Source organism: Sycon ciliatum, chromosome 8 (genome assembly GCF_964019385.1).
Source record: "Sycon ciliatum chromosome 8, ocSycCili1.1, whole genome shotgun sequence".
Lineage (NCBI taxonomy): Eukaryota > Metazoa > Porifera > Calcarea > Leucosolenida > Sycettidae > Sycon > Sycon ciliatum.
In genome coordinates, this window is record NC_088650.1 from 32,438,429 (window position 1) to 32,455,570 (window position 17,142).

Sequence of the window (17,142 nt, forward strand, 5' to 3'; positions counted from 1 at the left end):
AGGCACCATGGTGCACTACGGCTGCTTTGGTTTGGAGTGGCTGACATTCAGGTTCTTCGAGAGGGGGCATCGAAGATTTTGGCGGCGAACGTTTTCCTTTACTGATTGTCGCCTAAAACTCAATCTCTAGCAAGACAGTTGCAAACATACACATCTCGATTGACGGTTTACAGTCAAACTCGAGTTTAAAACAAAAAACTCCTTTTATTGAAAATCGTCTAGATATTTTGATCTCAAGCGAAACTAAAACATTGCCGAGGTAAAATGCACTCAAGTAAAACACGAATACGTGGCCGTGCTCCGAATCGGGCAGGCAAAAAAACTCAAGTACATGTATAACACGAATACATGGCCGCTCCGCATCAGGCAGGCGAAAAAGCTCAAGTAAAAGACAAACACGGCATAGAAACAATTCTCCCATCAAACGAATCGCCAGTTCACTTGTACCCTGCAGAAACATCTTAACACAACGGTGCATCTAAACATTTGTCTACATCCGCACTTGCTGCCGCTTCCTCTTCATGGAAGTAGGGATGCTGACAGGCTTGATCAGCAGAAAGTCGCGCTACGGGGTCATACTGCAACATTGCCGCCAGTAGGTCAACAGCGGTCTGAGGAATATTTAAGTCAGGCCGCTTGTGTGGGTCTTGAGTCAGCTGAATTTTGAGACTGGATTGTGCTGGTGCTGCACTGCACACTGCGTCATATTGGTCGTAATGCACCATGCCCACTCTCGTTTCCTCACAGAACGTCTTGGCTGTGAAGCCGCCAAGAATACATGTGATGTTGAGCATGTATTCTTTGATGCGATCGACAAGGGCAAGGTCACTTGACCCGTTCGGTACTAACTTCTGGCCACCCTTTCGCCATAAACGAGCTAGCACCATCGCCAAGCTCCAAACATCGGCCTTGAAGTTGAACGTTTCGCAAAAGAACTCTTCAGGCGCGAAGTACGGAAACGTTCCCCGAAGTATATTGGCGAGGAGGAGCTGATTGTCGTCAGCAATGGTCGATTGGCCAAAATCGCAATACTTCATCCGCCATCCCTCTTCCTGGTCTACAACGGCAACTACATTGGCCGGCTTGATATCCCGATGGGCGATATTGAGGCGGTGAAGTTCGGCCAAACCGCAAACCAGTTGCTGCGAAAATTTCTTCGCGACATCTTCGTTTGGAACGCGTGTTGAAATGTACTTCGGCTTAATGAAGTCAGTCAACGGTGTGGAGCCGAGTTCCAGCACGAGGATCTTTCCAATTTCAGGTTTTGCCGGCTCCGCGCACACATCCGTCAACCTAAGGACATGGTCACAGTTGTTCAGACGTCTCAGCACTCGAATCTCCTCCACCTGTGCCTTCGCAGCTGCCTCGCTAAGAGAGCCTTTGTGGATTTTGGCGGCGAACTTTCTGCTGATATCGCCTCCCATCCACACCTCAAACACCGATCCGGATGCCCCTGTGCCTAGAAGAGATCCCTGAGTGTACTTCTTTCGATAATCAACGGGCTCTTCACAAAGGGAGCACAGGGAGCGTGCTGCGCGTGCTTTGACGGCCTTTGCCACGGCAGGAACTGGCGCATGCAGCGTTACTTCTTCAGTGGCGTCCATTTCCGGATAGAATTCTGAATTGCGATTTTACAGAAAGATTTCTAAGGACGAATAACTTCCACTGACGTGCGGACTAGCAGCGGACACTACAACTTGCCATGGAACAAACGGAACACACGAAAACATGGAAAACATGGAAAACATGGAACGCAAGGAACGCAAGGAAGACACGAAGATTCGATTATTATTTCCAACGTCTTATAGCCCTCAGCTGGATCATCGTTTTCACAACGTACTGTAGTAGTCATGGTCCGGTCGGATACGAAAACCATAGAAGACCGTAATGGTAACCATGCATATGCATTCAGACGTACACCCCATAACTGTTGGGTAACGATGAATTACGTCACACCGTCACACAGATTATATGATCGTAGCGTGCCTGTACACGCGTCGATTTGGTCGAGTAGTCTATTCTAATGGAGATCCATGATTGTGCCGAAAACTGAAGGAATGAATCCGACGTTTTCTCATGTCATGCAACTGTCATTTCAGTACGGTACAGCTTGCCAAGCAAAATTGTAAGGGCTCCACTTAGTTTAAAATACATGTCAATAATAGGCACCGGCGGATTATGCCGGCATAATTATTGGCATAATTTGGTGGCTGAAAATTTTGAGCATAATTTGGCATCCTGACGGGGGTAGGAGCTTAACTACATGATTGTACCACAGTTCGAGTAAGTAGGCTACACAATTGTGTACAATGCACCTGATCACGTGATCAGTGCTGGTGGTCTGCATGGTAAATGGTTCGGAGGTCATGCAGATAGTGTTTTCAATGAAGAGCAGGGTAGAAATCATTGAATCCAGTATTGCATGCTGGAAAGACCTATGGAGCAATGTGATAAAAGCATACATCACAGCCAAATACTGCTTCCACCTGTGGCAGCTGCATGGCTGTACGGTGTACCATAACATAACTCATTGACTAACACATTTTGTGAAAACATTACCCTGTAAAAGAATAGGTATGTAAACAATATACCTGTGAAAACACAACCTTTAATGTCACTAACACAACTTGTGACTACAATAATCACGAGATCAACCCCAAAACATTTCTTGCAGTTTATTTTCGTAGAGTTTGCAACTTTGTGTTCCTCAACACAACTTTCAACTTTCTTCAAAAATATCTTCAACCTTGGCTCTGTCCTAGATCGTATATAAATGCATTCATTGTTTCGTCTCATCATTATGGAGCAGCTTATGCGAAGGCTAGCCAAGCTTGCTTGGCGAAGCCAACGCGGAAAAGCCTATAACAATAATAATAATAATAATGTAGAAAAGAAAGGGACATATGTATACGAGTTAAGCGTAACTCTCCATCACTGTAACTGGATACTATTATAGTCAGAAAGTGCAATAACTAGGCACAAAACTGACAGAGTACTGAGACGTCCTGACACCTAGCTAGTCAGGACGTCGAATGTCTCAGTACATGTACTCTGTCAGTTTTGTGCCTAGTTATTGCACTTTCTGACTGTTTAATAATATCCAGTTACAGTGATGGAGAGTTACTCTTAACTCGTATATTATGTCCCTTTCTTTTCTACATTTATTTATGGCTCAACATCCGAGTTTCAAATAATAATAATAATATTTTAATTTCGAAGATACGTTTTGGGTCGTAAGTATCCACGCAAACACCAATCCAGTCAAAATACGGCATTTGTCAAAGTATCCGAACGTTTTCGGTCCCTTCTCATCAAGGATTTTACAGGGAATGGCTCAAGTTGGAAAGAAGTTAACTTATATAGCGTAAAGATGTGAGATAACAACACTCGTGACAAGGTGGAAAATTCTCAAGTTCAGCACCACACAAAACTCGAAGGAAAATAATAATAGTGACAACAACATAGTGAGCAAATTAAGTTACATTGTTAACACCTCGACGAGGAGTAACACCAAACAATTGTAGCGACAACACATTTTCTTTCTGTACGCAAAGTTCAGGATCTAACTTACGGATATACAAAGCTTCTAACACAGCCAGATGCAACGCACATCTACCACGTGACAATATTGAGAACACATTATCACTGTACAACTCACGACAATTGGTACGGGCTGACAGATGTTGCTTGATTGACGACGTGAGATTCTTAGCTCCGTCGGGTGTTGTCTCCTCCAATGTCCCGTCATATCGCCTCTTCGCGGCATCACCACTATCCGTCTCTTTGCTTTTCCGCGGCCTTCCACGTTTTCTGACACAAGCCGTTGTGTGCGCGATGCCCAGCGTCCTTTCAGCTACGTCTCCTCCATTGCGGATTTCTATTGAGCTTCTTACTCCAACTTGCCCCGTGTCCGATATTGAGGTTCCTTTTTGCGGTCTACCACGTTTTCGAATATTGACTGTTGTTGTCACTTCCGTTGTCGTTGTACGTGCGTCCTCACCAGTCCGTATTTTTACTTGGCTTCGCGTAACCCTTCCCGACGCCGACAGATCCTTTGTCAATTTCGGTGGTTTGCGTGTCGGTCTTTCACCATCTTTCACGCTGTTCTCAGCTGGCCCCTGCCCTACACACGTGGAGGAGGACGGGCGTGCAGTCACATCTTCACGGGACGAGGAAGATCCACCGATGGACTGGTCAGCACATTTTGGAGGACGACCACGGCGAGGACGACACTCACGCGCATCAAGCGGAACAAAACTTAGCGGCACATGTTGACGAATGCGCGCGCCCAGGTGCTGAAGGGTTCTACCTACATACCGACCTTCACATTGTCGGCATTGAAAGAAATAGATAAGGTTACTTTTACTAAGGGTAGATAGAACGTCCTTCTTCACACTGAACACACGCACTGTCCCAAATATGACGTACAGCTTGACGCACGGATAAGATGGACATGCGATACCACGAACATCCTTCTCCACGCGCGTAGAACCGGCGCCAACCCAGGGTAAACGGAGCACCACTGGGCAACGGTCAGGTCCAAATTGGATAGGCTTGTCTGTCGCCGGTTTTTCGTTGATTAGCTTGGCCAGAAATTTCTTTGGATAGCCGTTGTTCGTAAATATTGATGTCAGTCTGTCTAATTCGTCCTGCAATAGATGAGGGGAACATATTCTATGCGCACGAAAAACTAATGGTTTCACAAGATGTCTTTTCGATTTCGTTGGAGTATAGCTCCCCCACGGAATGTAGAGGCCGGTGAAAGTTGGCTTCCTATAGATAGTGGTGTCCAAACTCTTAGTGTTAATGTTGCGTGATATTTGTACATCCAAGAAGGATAATCTGCCGTTTTGTTCCGCTTCCGACGTGAATCTCAACGCCGGATGGAGGCTATTCAGAGTTAGTAGAAAAGTCCCACAGACATCCTCATCCTCATCGTGACAGTACACATCGTCTACAAAACGACAGTACATAGAGGGCCACAGTGATGGACTAATGGACGCTTCACAGAACCCTACAAATATATTAGCCAATACAGGACCAAGCGGCGAGCCCATGGCAACGCCATCTATTTGTTTATACATAACGTACCGGCTGTAGCTGTTGTAGAGGTTGAGTACCGGCTGTAGCATGGCACATAGCCACTTGGATGCTTTAAATGGCGGTGATCCTGACATGCTGTTGAGTATTGGTCGTAAGGGAATGTTCTTCGTGTGAATTTTTGGAAGCCCATACATTCGTGGTCTTGTTGATCCCGTCGGCGCCAGATGGTCGTACTCACAATCAGAAATTTGATGTGTTTTTGAAAGAGACAATAGGTATTTGCTAAGTTTAGTGTCGATGTTTTCTGTATGATCATATACATCGCACGGTCCGATTCTGCAAAATTTTGTCTTGTCCTCAAGAATGACCATCATCTTGGTTTGGTAGTCCTCCCTTGACATAATAACCGTTGCCCGGCCCTTGTCAGGGCGGGAGATCATGATGTCCGGATTTTTCCTAAGCTCCCTCATTACTTTGAGGTGCTCTCGTGTGAGTGAAAAAGACCGGGTGTCAGGAGAGGTCTGCGCAAACCTGTGTGCCTCGGCAGCCAGAGACGCCCGGTCAAGCGGCTGCTGTTTCGTCAGATTTTGCTGGTACCTTGGACAATTGCTGCTGCAGCAGCTCAAACTCCGCCAACATCTCCAATCGGTGGAGTTTAGGAGGAATGCCAAAATCCAAACCGCCACACAGCACGTCATTTTGTAGTTGAGTCACAGGGATATCGGCAAGATTAACGAGAGAGCTTGGAAGCTCAGGGCCCTACGCTATGCTTTTATGCTCTTTTGCCTAGTTCATCGTACATGTTATAAGAACTGAGGCAAAAGTATTTGCAGAATTTATTGCGGATTGTTATTTCTCTAATAATCATCTACTTTTGGTTTGCTCCTTCTTTTCTTTTTATCTCCTTATACTGTAAATCAACAAATTTTGGCCGATGAGAAATAGAAACCTCTCTATTAGAGACGTTAAGATGCACGTTATTTCCGACGTGACGCGCAATTTCACGTCAAATTTGAAATCGATCGGTATTTTTGCTCTCACATGCATCCATTGCTCAATCATGCATCATTTGCCTATATGACAAACTTTGGGAACTCGACCGACAGACCCGCCAAGCACTGTTTAAAGAACACGCCCGCCACCCCAAGGACTCTGCCGCCAGGGTCCACCTGCCTCGTGACATGGGTGGTCGAGGAATTCTATCATTCCGGGATCTCCTGGATAGAACCCGTGTCCGGGTGGCGCGGTACCTACAAGCCCACCCAAACGTGCCACTGTTGGCTGCTGTTAAGCGCCATCACGACAATGATGTGGCACCGTCAAAATCAGTTACACGTCAAGCCTCCAGACTTCTGGGTGAACTTGACCTACCCGACTTGGAGACTCCCACAAAAGTCATTGTCAAGAAGGCCGTTGGTCTCCGGTGCCTGGCCGTTATCCAAGGTAAGCCTCTCCATGGCCAGTTCTGGAGACGAGCTTCTGATGCTGGCTTGGACCTGGGCTTGAGTTTTCGCTGGCTGAAATCGCCAACGATCAGGCCTGCGACAGAGGGACTCTTGCTGGCTGTACAGGATCAGGCCATTGCGACCAGGCACTATCAGGTCACGGTCATTGGACGGGGAGACGTTGTGGACATTTGTCGAGTTTGCAGCACTCGCGGAGAAACAGTTGATCACATTGTGGCCTGTTGCCCAGCCCTAGCCAGAACACTGTATATCGAACGGCATAACACGCTCGTCAAGTTGGTGCATTGGGCACTATGCAAGCGGCATGGTCTGGGTCGGCCGAGAAGCAACCCGCTGAAGCATCATCTTGTGCCTGTCACGGAAAATCTTGACATGAAGCTCCTGTGGGAGTTCAATATCCCAACGGATACGCAAGTGCGCCACAACCGCCAAGACCTGGTGTTGCGGTCCAGCACACAGGTGCTGCTGATGGATGTCAAGTGTTCCATTGGACCAGAATGTGCCCACAAAAATCTACGAAAAAATAACAGAGTACGCTCCCCTTTGCCAAGAGCTGCGGCGCATCTGGCATGTGGATGATGTCCGCGTTGTGCCCCTGGTTGTTGGGGCGCTTGGTGGACTGACTGGTGTGTTCCTCTCACACTTTGTGTTGGCATTGGCAGGCACTCTGCGCATTGAAAGGGCTCAGCAATGTGCTATCCTGGGCACGCTGAACATCGTCAAGTCGGTTCTTGGCATTCGGCATTAGGCTCCTCATGTTACGGGTAGAGCTAGTTCGTATAAACCTCCAATACTGCATTTGCTTTGACATCCATGAATGTGCAGTATGACGGTCCTCACAGCCTGATTTTTCTCTTGCCATTTGAGTATGTCCGGCATTCATCTCTTCCTCTATTTCTACAGGTCTATTCCTGTACTGGTAGTCCATTTTTGTGATTACTCTTTTTGTAATCGAATATGTCCTGTCCTCCTCCATCTTTTTGTATTCAAATATGTCCTGGCCTCCTCCATCGTTCTGCTTATTTCTGTCCGTCTCTCAGTTTCTGCGTCGGCTTTCAATATTTTTGCTTTGGTTTTTACAATCCTTTTTGCTTCGGTCTCCATTGCGTTGGCCATTTATCTATTTTTTTCTCTCATTACCCTTGGTCTCTTTTGGCCCGGTGATGGGGTTCTTACCTCATGTCATGACAACGTGAGTGAAATAAAGCCAACTCCATAATAATTTAAAAATTCGACGAGGAGACAATAATTTTAATATGGCAATAAGTAGGACGAGCTGAAGCGACATGTGGACTACTTTATTAACAATGTAAGCGATGGAGACGATGCCAGAAACAACCTAAAGGGTAAGGAAAAATACATGTAAGAAGAAAAAGGGCAATGGAAGAAAAAGATGATTCGAACAAGTTTTCGTACAACACTCTTCAGGAATCACCGTTGTACTAAAGAACAAAATGAGAACAAAGGAAATAATAATTATAGCAATCAAGGTAGGGTGATACGTAACAATGACAGCACTGGAATATCGAGGCGCGATTTCTCACAAAAGTGTGCAGAAAACAAGGGTATACAAGTAAGAACTAAGCGTGACAAGTGTGTATCGACAATTGTTACGTGTCACCCTACCTTGATTGCTATATTATTATTTCCTTTGTTCTCATTTTGTTCTTTAGTACAACGGTGATTCCTGAAGAGTGTTGTACGAAAACTTGTTCGAATCATCTTTTTTTCCATTGCCCTTTTTCTTCTTACATGAATTTTTCCTTACCCTTTAGGTTGTTTCTTGCATCGTCTCCATCGCTTACATTGTTAATAAAGAAGTCCACATGTCCCTTCAGCTCGTCCTACTTATTGCCATATTAAAATAATAATAACGAGAGAGCTTGGAAGCTCAGGGCCCTGCGCTATGCTTTGTTGCCTAGCTCATCGTGCATGTTGTTAGAACTGATGGAAACGTTTTTTTTCCTTTGATTAGCTACTTCATTGTATTGCAAAAACGTTTCAATGAGTTACTGAAGTAACGTCTTCTGCATAGCTATGGGACCGGCGCTGACTCTGCCGATCACGGGCGTTCTGGAGTCGACGGGATGTCTGTCCTGCCGTTTCCTGGGACCGGCGCTGACTCTGCCGACCACGGGCGTTCGTCTTCTTCTTATTATTATACTGACGGCAACTAACATCCATTCTAATTGCATTTACTCGTCTCCCTACTTCGTATTTCTTTCCAGAAAATCTCCACATACAGCAGGGAGTCGTTTACATAATATGACTCCCTGCTATACATCTACATGACTGTATACGCGTTATAATTATTATGCTATCGGCCTACATGCGATTCCCGGGCTGTTCGACAGGCGGCCCAGCCAGCCTGCTAGTGGGATCTCGGCCTCGCACACAAATCCACACAAAATGGTACTGCACTGAATGCATTCCCCGATACACTTCGCATATATACTCATTCTCTTGATGGTACCGTACACTTGATGGTACGGGACAGGTACGGGATAGCGCCAGGCATGCCGATGGCACAAACAAACAAAAATATTGTGGCCAGCTGTCTTTGTTGGTACGGTACGGTACGGGACAGATACAGGATAGCGCCAGGCGTGACACAAACAAACAAACAAACAAACAAACAAACAAACAAACAAACACCAAATTAAAGCTGTGTGGACCCTGGCTAGCGCCAGACGTTACTGAAGTAACGTCTTCTGCATAGCTACGGGAATAATGCTTTTTTTTGTCTAGGTCATCAAGTCAAAAAAGCATAGCGTAGGGCCCTGAGCTTCCAAGCTCTCTCGTTTGGTGTTTGTTTGTTTGTTTGTTTGTTTGTGTCACGCCTGGCGCTATCCCGTATCTGTCCCGTACCGTACCATCAAACACAGCTGGCCACAAACAGCTGGCCACAATATTGGTCGTATTATGTACATGTATACGACTCCCTGTGTGTTGCAACTGTGCTTGCAGGGGACGGTTGCACTTTTTGTAGCTCCGTTTAATCTGAGTTTTCAGTCGTCCCTCTTACATGTACTAGTCTTGCCAAGGGGGTGGCTCTAGGTCCACCAGAGTCGCCCCTGGCGTGTGTCTGAATTTGCTGGGGCGAGGGTTCCGCGACGCGGTCGCCAAGGTAGTGTCTTTTCAGTCACGACCGTTGTCGTCCTCGTCTCTCCATTCGCGGTAGTGTAGCTGACCCCCGAATGGTTTCAAACTGCGAACCACGGAGGAGTACAGTGGTGGCAGAGGCATGAGCTGTGAGTGGAGACGGTTACTGGAGATGGATGGTGATGCAGGGAGAAGAGTTACGCTGCCTGACGACGCGTGGGAAATTGTTTGAATCTGCAATTGCAGTTCGAGCGCGGTGGACTCCTAGACGATGTGTCCTCATGGCTGTTCTTTAACGCTTGGCCTATCGCTGATATCCCTGCGTGGGATGTTCTTCCAGTGGAGTCCAGGTGGGACTTCGGGTGCCCACACTCCATCACAGGGTTGATTGTTTCGGAACTGCAAAAATAATATTATTGTTTCCTTTTTTGTGCGCATCTCTTGTCATCTCTCTTTTCTACACGTCGCACACCAGATGTACTACTATCGCTGTCTTTCTCTTGCTATCTCTCTCTGTTTGCTGTTGTTTGTTTCTGTTGCCACTGTCCCTCATCATACCCTTGCTTGGGTGGAGCGCGGCGTGACCCGTTAGGGTAGCTGTCAATAGAGTACGACTCCCTGATGTATAGGGAGACTTTCTGGAAAGAAATAGGAAGACGAGGAGGAAATGATATTAGAATGGATGTTAGTTGCCGAATAGGTGATAGGATGCGTCCGCAAAAACATACTTTGGAAGAGAGATCGCGTCGTCCCCAAAATAGGCGTGAACGGGCGAGTCAGCGCCGGTCACAGGAAACGTCGGGAGAGAGATCCTGTCGACTCCAGAACGCCCGTGATCGGCAGAGTCAGCGCAGTCTCAGGAAACATTTCCATCAGTTCCCACAACATGCACGATGAGCTAAGCAACAAAGCATAGCGTAGGGCCCTGAGCTTCCAAGCTCTCTCGTTTAAAAAAAGGCCCAACCCTGCCCTGCCGGAGTTCGGATGTCTCAGTACTCTGTCAATTTTGTGCCTAGTTGTTGCATTTTCTGACTGTACATGTATATAGTATCTGGATACAGTGATGGAGAGTTACTCTTAACTCGTATATAGTCAACTTTGCGTATAACGACACGCGGCGGGGCATCAGAAAAGTGTCCTTATTCCCGAAGTGTCCATATACCCGAAGTCGCAATATAATGAGACTTCGGACATATTATGTATACAGGTTAGATCGGACTTCGCTCTGGACATGGAAATGCTGTCCAGCGTTATTCGCGAATTGTCGTTATAATTATTCGCAGGCGTTATTAGCGAATTGTCGTTATATTCGCAGCCGTTATTAGCGAATTGTCGTTATATTCGCAGCCGTTATTAGCGAATTGTCGTTATATTCGCAGCCGTTATTAGCGAAGTTGACTGTACATACATGTACATGTATGTCCTATTCCTTTCATTTACTTGAAGTAAAATTCTTTATTGTAAGTTTTGTCCTAACTATCGAAGTATGCATGGTCAGAGGCTTCTGCTGCAGAAATTCGTTGCTCGGGGTCATACTTCAACATATCACCTAGTAGCTCAACAGCAGCGGGAGGAATACTGACATCAGGACGCTTGTCCTGCTGTTCAGTCAGGTGCTTATTGAGGCTGCATTCTGCTGGCGCTGTTCTGAGCACATCTTCAAACTTGTCGTACTTTTTCATGCGCAGTCGCGTTTCGTCGCAGAACCTCTCCTCTGTGACGCCGCCAAGGACGCTCGCAACGTTTGCCAGGTATTGTCGGATGCGATCGATCAGCTCACCGTGTCCTGGTTTCTGCACTAACCTCTTGCTATCCTTTCGCCATAAACGTGCGAGCACCAGCGCCAAGCTCCAAAAGTCAGCCTTTAAGTCGAAGATTTCGTTGAAGAACTCCTCTGGCGCAAAGTATGGAAATGATCCCCGATACCCTTCAAGGATCAAGGCGCAGATGCAGCTCCTTAAGCGGTGGGAGGTGAGTAGATCAGCTCAAAGTCAAGCCCAGGTCAAGGACCAAAAATCCCATTCACTGCATCCATGTTTTCCTCGTGCCAGGCCGCGAAGTTCCAATTAACTGTGGGTCGCAGCACGGCTGGAAAAATTCTTCCGCTTCCAAGTTCACAGCCATGTTAGCTATTTCTTCCTGCTGAGGCTGCGCTTGGATAATATTGTAAAAAAATTGAATACCTGTACAGCGCAGATTGAGTATTTCGTTCCCGATTTTGTGGTAGTTGTGGGGTAGTCCTTTGTTGTTTACTTACGCAGAGCTCGTTGTCGCGTCGGTTTGAGCACTCTGGCAAGGTCGTTCAGGACTGGCTCTAATCTGTCTTTGGAAAATCTCTTTTTTTCTTTGCTATCAGGCTCGGCCCCATTTTCTCTGTGTTGCGCTAACGAGTCCACAAAGTATATTGGCATGTTGAGTACAATACTGGCACTGAAGACCAGCTTTTCGTCTCAGCTAAATGTGCCCATGTTGTCCATCATGGAGCACCCCGAGGTCAGCTTCGGCTCATATTCCAGGGGCGATGGCTTTAGCAGAATATCAATTCGATTTGCTCGTTCTTGCAATGAAGTCTTGTAGCTTAGCGATTGACTCATTTCTTTCGTCCTTTCCCGTTGCAAGGCATTTCGAGGTTTTCGGTTCGTATTTCCCATTCTCGTCCTGCCATTTATCTTTTTATTTGTTTTCACCTTCCCGTGACCAGGGAATAATTATAAGTCATTTAGTTTCTTAGGCTTATAGATATAGGTCTCATTGGAACTGCTTCAGTATGTCATGTTTCCGGAGCTAAATTCATGAGACACTTGGTAGCATGAAACACAACAGTACGAGGCAGTATAGTCTTGGCTCACATTTGCTGCCCGCTGTTCTTTCCTTTTGAGTACAGTACATTGCGAGCGGTGTGACATGATTGTGTCAGCTTCTTCACGGCATTCGCCATTTCGGCCAGTCGGAGTAACTGAACACACATTTTGCCTTTCTTTAAGCTCCATTTCCTGTTTGGTGTCCCAGGATATGGAATACAGTTTCCGGCGATTAGAAAGCATTTCAGTTGCTTTAAAAGATCGTGTATTTTGGCTGGTACTACCACGGATGTCTTCATGTACATGTACGGCGGACGTCATGTATAGGTCGACTTTGTCGACTTTGGAATTATTTGCCCGACACTGACACAACTGTTACGCAGTTGTATCTGCTTATCCTATGACACCATTTACTTCCTGCCAAAAACAATATGACAGAAAGGTCACTTGCACGGGAAACAAATATGGCTCTTGATCACGCACCAGAGCGGAGAACAGAAAGAGAAGCAGGATAAATTTGAAAAAAAGAGGAAAAAGAACTTGGCAAACGGCGCAGTATACGCGAGGGAAGAGGATCAACATTGCACATGTACCTACATTCTTCAGCAAACATTTGTGAAATGTGCATTTGTGAAACCAACAACAACAACAACAACAACAACAACAACAACAACAACAACAACAACAACAACAACAACAACAACAACAACAACAACAACAACAACAACAACAACAACAACAACAACAACAACATCGACCACCACGGTCTTACTCTGCAATCATCGTAAACCAATTTTTCAACACATCTCCGTAGCGCTAACCTTGAACCTTCCAAGTTGGAAGGCTGTCGGTTAGCGCCACGGAGATGTGTTGAAGCTAGGTGTCAGGACGTCGAATGTCTCAGTACTCTGTCAGTTTTGTGCCTAGTGGTTGCACTTTCTGACTGTATATAGTATCTAGTTACAGTGGTGGAGAGTTACTCTTAACTCGTTTCCATATGTCCTTTTCCTTTCTACTTTTATTATTGGCTCAATACCCGAGTTTCAAATTGCACACCTGATGAGCCGTCACGAACCATACGGCGAAACGTACGTCGTGTGAAACAACTTGTTTTGTAGTCAACTAGTCCATCACAATGTCATGCATGAGGAGTACTGTAGGAGTTTAGATTTCGGCTTGTACAATTCGTTCTCGCAAAGCTTCCCCCTTCTTAACTTATCTTTGATATTTTTGACCCACCCAAGTTGGGTGGTGTGCTGCTTTGCTGCTTCGAATTGTAGTTAGACCGCTTTGTCAAATCGCCTACTGGTCTCGTCATCGTCCAGTGACAATCGACATTCTTTGTTCCGTTGGGACTGTAGCTTGTGCTCGTTTTCGTTGCGCTTGCCTTCCCCTCTTTGGTCTTTCCATAACCTTGAACCTTCCAAGTTGGAAGGCTGTCGGTTAGCGCTACGGAGATGTGTTGAAGCTAGGTGTCAGGACGTCGAATGTCTCAGTACTCTGTCAGTTTTGTGCCTAGTTGTTGCACTTTCTGACTGTATATAGTATCTAGTTACAGTGGTGGAGAGTTACTCTTAACTCGTTTCCATATGTCCTTTTCCTTTCTACTTTTATTATTGGCTCAATACCCGAGTTTCAAATTGAATGTAGTGCATGCAATTATCAATGTGGTAGTACCGTAATACTAGTTTCATAGTGTAATCTAGACCGAATTCCACATCCAAAATGCCAAAATTGGCAAAAATGTATCGGATGCCGGTAAAAACTGTTGTTTATGCTAGCATCGTGTGGAGTCACAAAAAGGCCCTTTTATGCTACTTTGGGTGCTCGCATTTGCCGCTGGGGCCTACCCTTAGGGGCTTCGGGGCTTTGAAGCCTCAACAACACCAGAGCAAGAAAACAGAAAGTAAAAGGGAAGAAAGAACAATGTCTTTCGATGTCTGCATGGTTTATCTAGCCCACTTCTCAGCCTCCTTTTCACACCCCGCTGCACTGACCCACATACTACTGCTGCCAGAACCTGCGGCCAAGCTACAGCTGCTCTTGCCTGCCTGCCACTTCCAGTATGATTTCCATTCAATCGCGTGTCTTGGTGCCGACAGATGGAATGCGCTGCCTCCATCTTGTCGCCTGGCCGGGTCGCCTGCTTTGTTTTGCGCTCGCACAAAGTCACATATTAGGGTTCCCAGCAAAACAGCACCATTGCCTGTTGGGAAATCCCCTAACAAAATAAGAAAAATAACAAACGAGAACAATCAGAAGAATACAAGAACTATCACTATTGGCTGGAAAATTCTTTTTATTAACAAAGCGGGTGCACTGGTTGGTACTAGGAAAAAAAAACAAGCAAAAGTGAACTCAAGTGGCACAAAAACTAGCAATTTTGCATTCAAATCTCAAGTGAAACTAAAACAGGTACACACATAGGGGAACAGTGCATGCTACTGTCTTCTCATGGCTAGCATCAGGTTCAGCTGCTGGTCGCAGTTACTGAAAGTAAGGGTGGTGTGTAGCTTCAGCAGCAGAAAGTCTCGCTTCGGGGTCGTACCTAAACATACCATCCATTAAGTCAAGAGCGGTCTGGGGAATGCGCGTGTTCTTGATGTTGGCGTGCAGTTTAGATCCCGCTGGCGCATTGCAAAGATCTGCGAAGGCGTAGAAGTACGCCATTCTCTTCTTTGTTGTGTCGCAGAACGTTGTATCCGTGATGCCCCCAAAGACACTTATAATCTTCTTGATGTGTCCTCTGTAGTGGTGGATGGTGCCAGTGGGAGCTGCCGGAGAACTGATCAAATTTGCCCCACCAGGTTTCCAGAAACGTACGACACACATGGCTAAACTCCACACATCCGCTTTGAAGGTGAACCCCTTGCAAAAGAACTCCTCTGGCGCACAGTACGGTATCGTTCCTCGCACGTCGCTCAGGATCTGGTCATCTGTGATTGTGGAATGGCCGAAGTCGCAGTACTTCAGCCGCCATTGTTCGTCTTGTCCCATCATAACAAGGATGTTTGCCGGCTTAATATCTCTGTGAGCTATCTTGTGATGGTGAAGGTCGGCTAGCCCACATACCAGCTGATGTGTGTATCGTTTCGCTTGTTCGGCGTTTGAAACAAATGACCTCAGATCCATCCCTTTCATTTTATCCTCCAAAGTGCCGGAGCAAAGTTCTGTTACGATGATTTTGCCAAGGTTCGGTCTTTCTTGGTCCACGCACACATCAACCAACGTTAAGACGTATTCGCTCTCCTTCATCAGTCTCAGCACCTTTATCTCCACATCCTGCAGCTCGCTGACCGCTGTGACAGTGTTCATGGAGATTTTTGAAATTTTAGCCGCAAATTTTCTGCTTCCCTCTCCCTTCGCTGTTATTTGGTACACGGAGGCGAAGCTTCCTTTCGCCAGAAGCATCTCCTTCTTATAGAGCCTCCGGTAATCGGTTAGTCCCTCGCTTCCCGCCACATCGGCGTCCTGGAAGCTCAGTGGTGAGGTGCGAGCCATTTCAGCAGATTCGTACAGCGATATAGCGGTTCAAAGACTCTGCACCTGAATGCACGCAAACTTAATTCGACGACAAACAGCACAAACATCCGCAACAGTCTCTTTTCCCACAAAGGCGGCGAAAAGGCTAGTCGCTAACCACTAGGAATTGGTCGGTAGAACTAGAACTGTTTTTCTTAAGCCTCTTATACAGGCAATCAGAGCTAGAACTGCATGTACTCTAGACATACGGTATGGTACGGTACCGTACGGTACAGTAGGTACTATCTCTTGATTCGCTGGCACAAAGTCCTATATATTGGATTTGAAAATGCGTGACCTTTATGCCGTTGTTATTGGTCATCATGAGTCATTCATGACCCATAATAACAGCTTAATGGTTTTCATAGAAGCTGTATATATATGTTTGAGGCATGAATGTTTACTTTTTAGATTCATAGGACATCATGAATACCCATTTTGAGCAAGGATTGGAACTTTGAGCAGCATTGTTCAGCTGGTGTCATGGAAAGGACTGAAGCAGTGAATGTGCAAAAGAATATTACAGGCGTGGCACGGGGTGGTTTCACGACGACATATCGCACATGCCGTCGTGAAACTACCAATTTTAAGGATAAAACAAGATCCAGTAAAGTCTAAAATCCTATAATTATAGGATTCGAAAATAGGGCACAGGCCTTAGAAATATTGTGCAGGGAAATGATGAGCCTTAGATGTTAGTATTTGAAAAAATATCTTATTCAACTCTCCATATCTACTAAGACCTAACAAGGAAGAATTGGTCACATACGTTTCCTTATGCTCATGCCACACCCATTTTGAGTTGAAAACTATGACCCAAATCCTATATATAGGATCTAGCAAATTAAGAGACAATCTAGAATGGCATATACAGTACATGCATGCGTGCGGTTCATGCTTCGTTGGCCGGTGCATTTTCCTTCTGTCAAGTAAAGACTACATGAACGTAGACGAAGTGACGGTGTCTTCGTGAATTCCGCGATTACGCAGACTGTATAATTTTCGCAGAATCCAGTTTCTAATGTCTGATGTCCGCCAAATTAAGAAATTCCCACGGAATATTGCAGAAAAGAGCGAAAAGTGTTTTTCTGTAGATTTGGACTGCACTGTACATGTATATTGAGGCTTACACCTGTATCTAGGCCCCGGCGGATAATGCTAGCATTATAATCTAAATAACCTACGTGGAGATAATAATTTTAATATAG

At 45.8% G+C, this 17,142-nt stretch overlaps 2 protein-coding genes across 2 annotated transcripts; both read right to left on the reverse strand.

Annotated features, from left to right (window-relative positions):
- Positions 1–204: 204 nt before the first annotated feature.
- On the reverse strand, positions 205–1,752 carry LOC135822809 (cyclin-dependent kinase 4-like). The gene has a single exon (XM_065335641.1). It carries the CDS (start codon positions 1,602–1,604, stop codon positions 462–464), a length of 1,143 nt encoding a protein of 380 aa, XP_065191713.1. The 5' UTR covers positions 1,605–1,752; the 3' UTR covers positions 205–461.
- Positions 1,753–14,693: 12,941 nt separating this feature from the next.
- Positions 14,694–16,060, reverse strand: LOC135823720 (cyclin-dependent kinase 7-like). Its single transcript, XM_065336566.1, has one exon. The coding sequence runs from the start codon at positions 15,911–15,913 to the stop codon at positions 14,900–14,902; it is 1,014 nt and encodes a 337-aa protein (XP_065192638.1). The 5' UTR covers positions 15,914–16,060; the 3' UTR covers positions 14,694–14,899.
- Between the last annotated feature and the right edge of the window lie 1,082 nt (positions 16,061–17,142).

What these genes read in the sequence shown, in the direction of transcription:
- LOC135822809 (XM_065335641.1), bottom strand. Translation starts at nt 1,604, where the DNA reads ATGGACGCCACTGAAGAAGTAACGCTGCATGCGCCAGTTCCTGCCGTG.
- LOC135823720 (XM_065336566.1), bottom strand. Translation starts at nt 15,913, where the DNA reads ATGGCTCGCACCTCACCACTGAGCTTCCAGGACGCCGATGTGGCGGGA.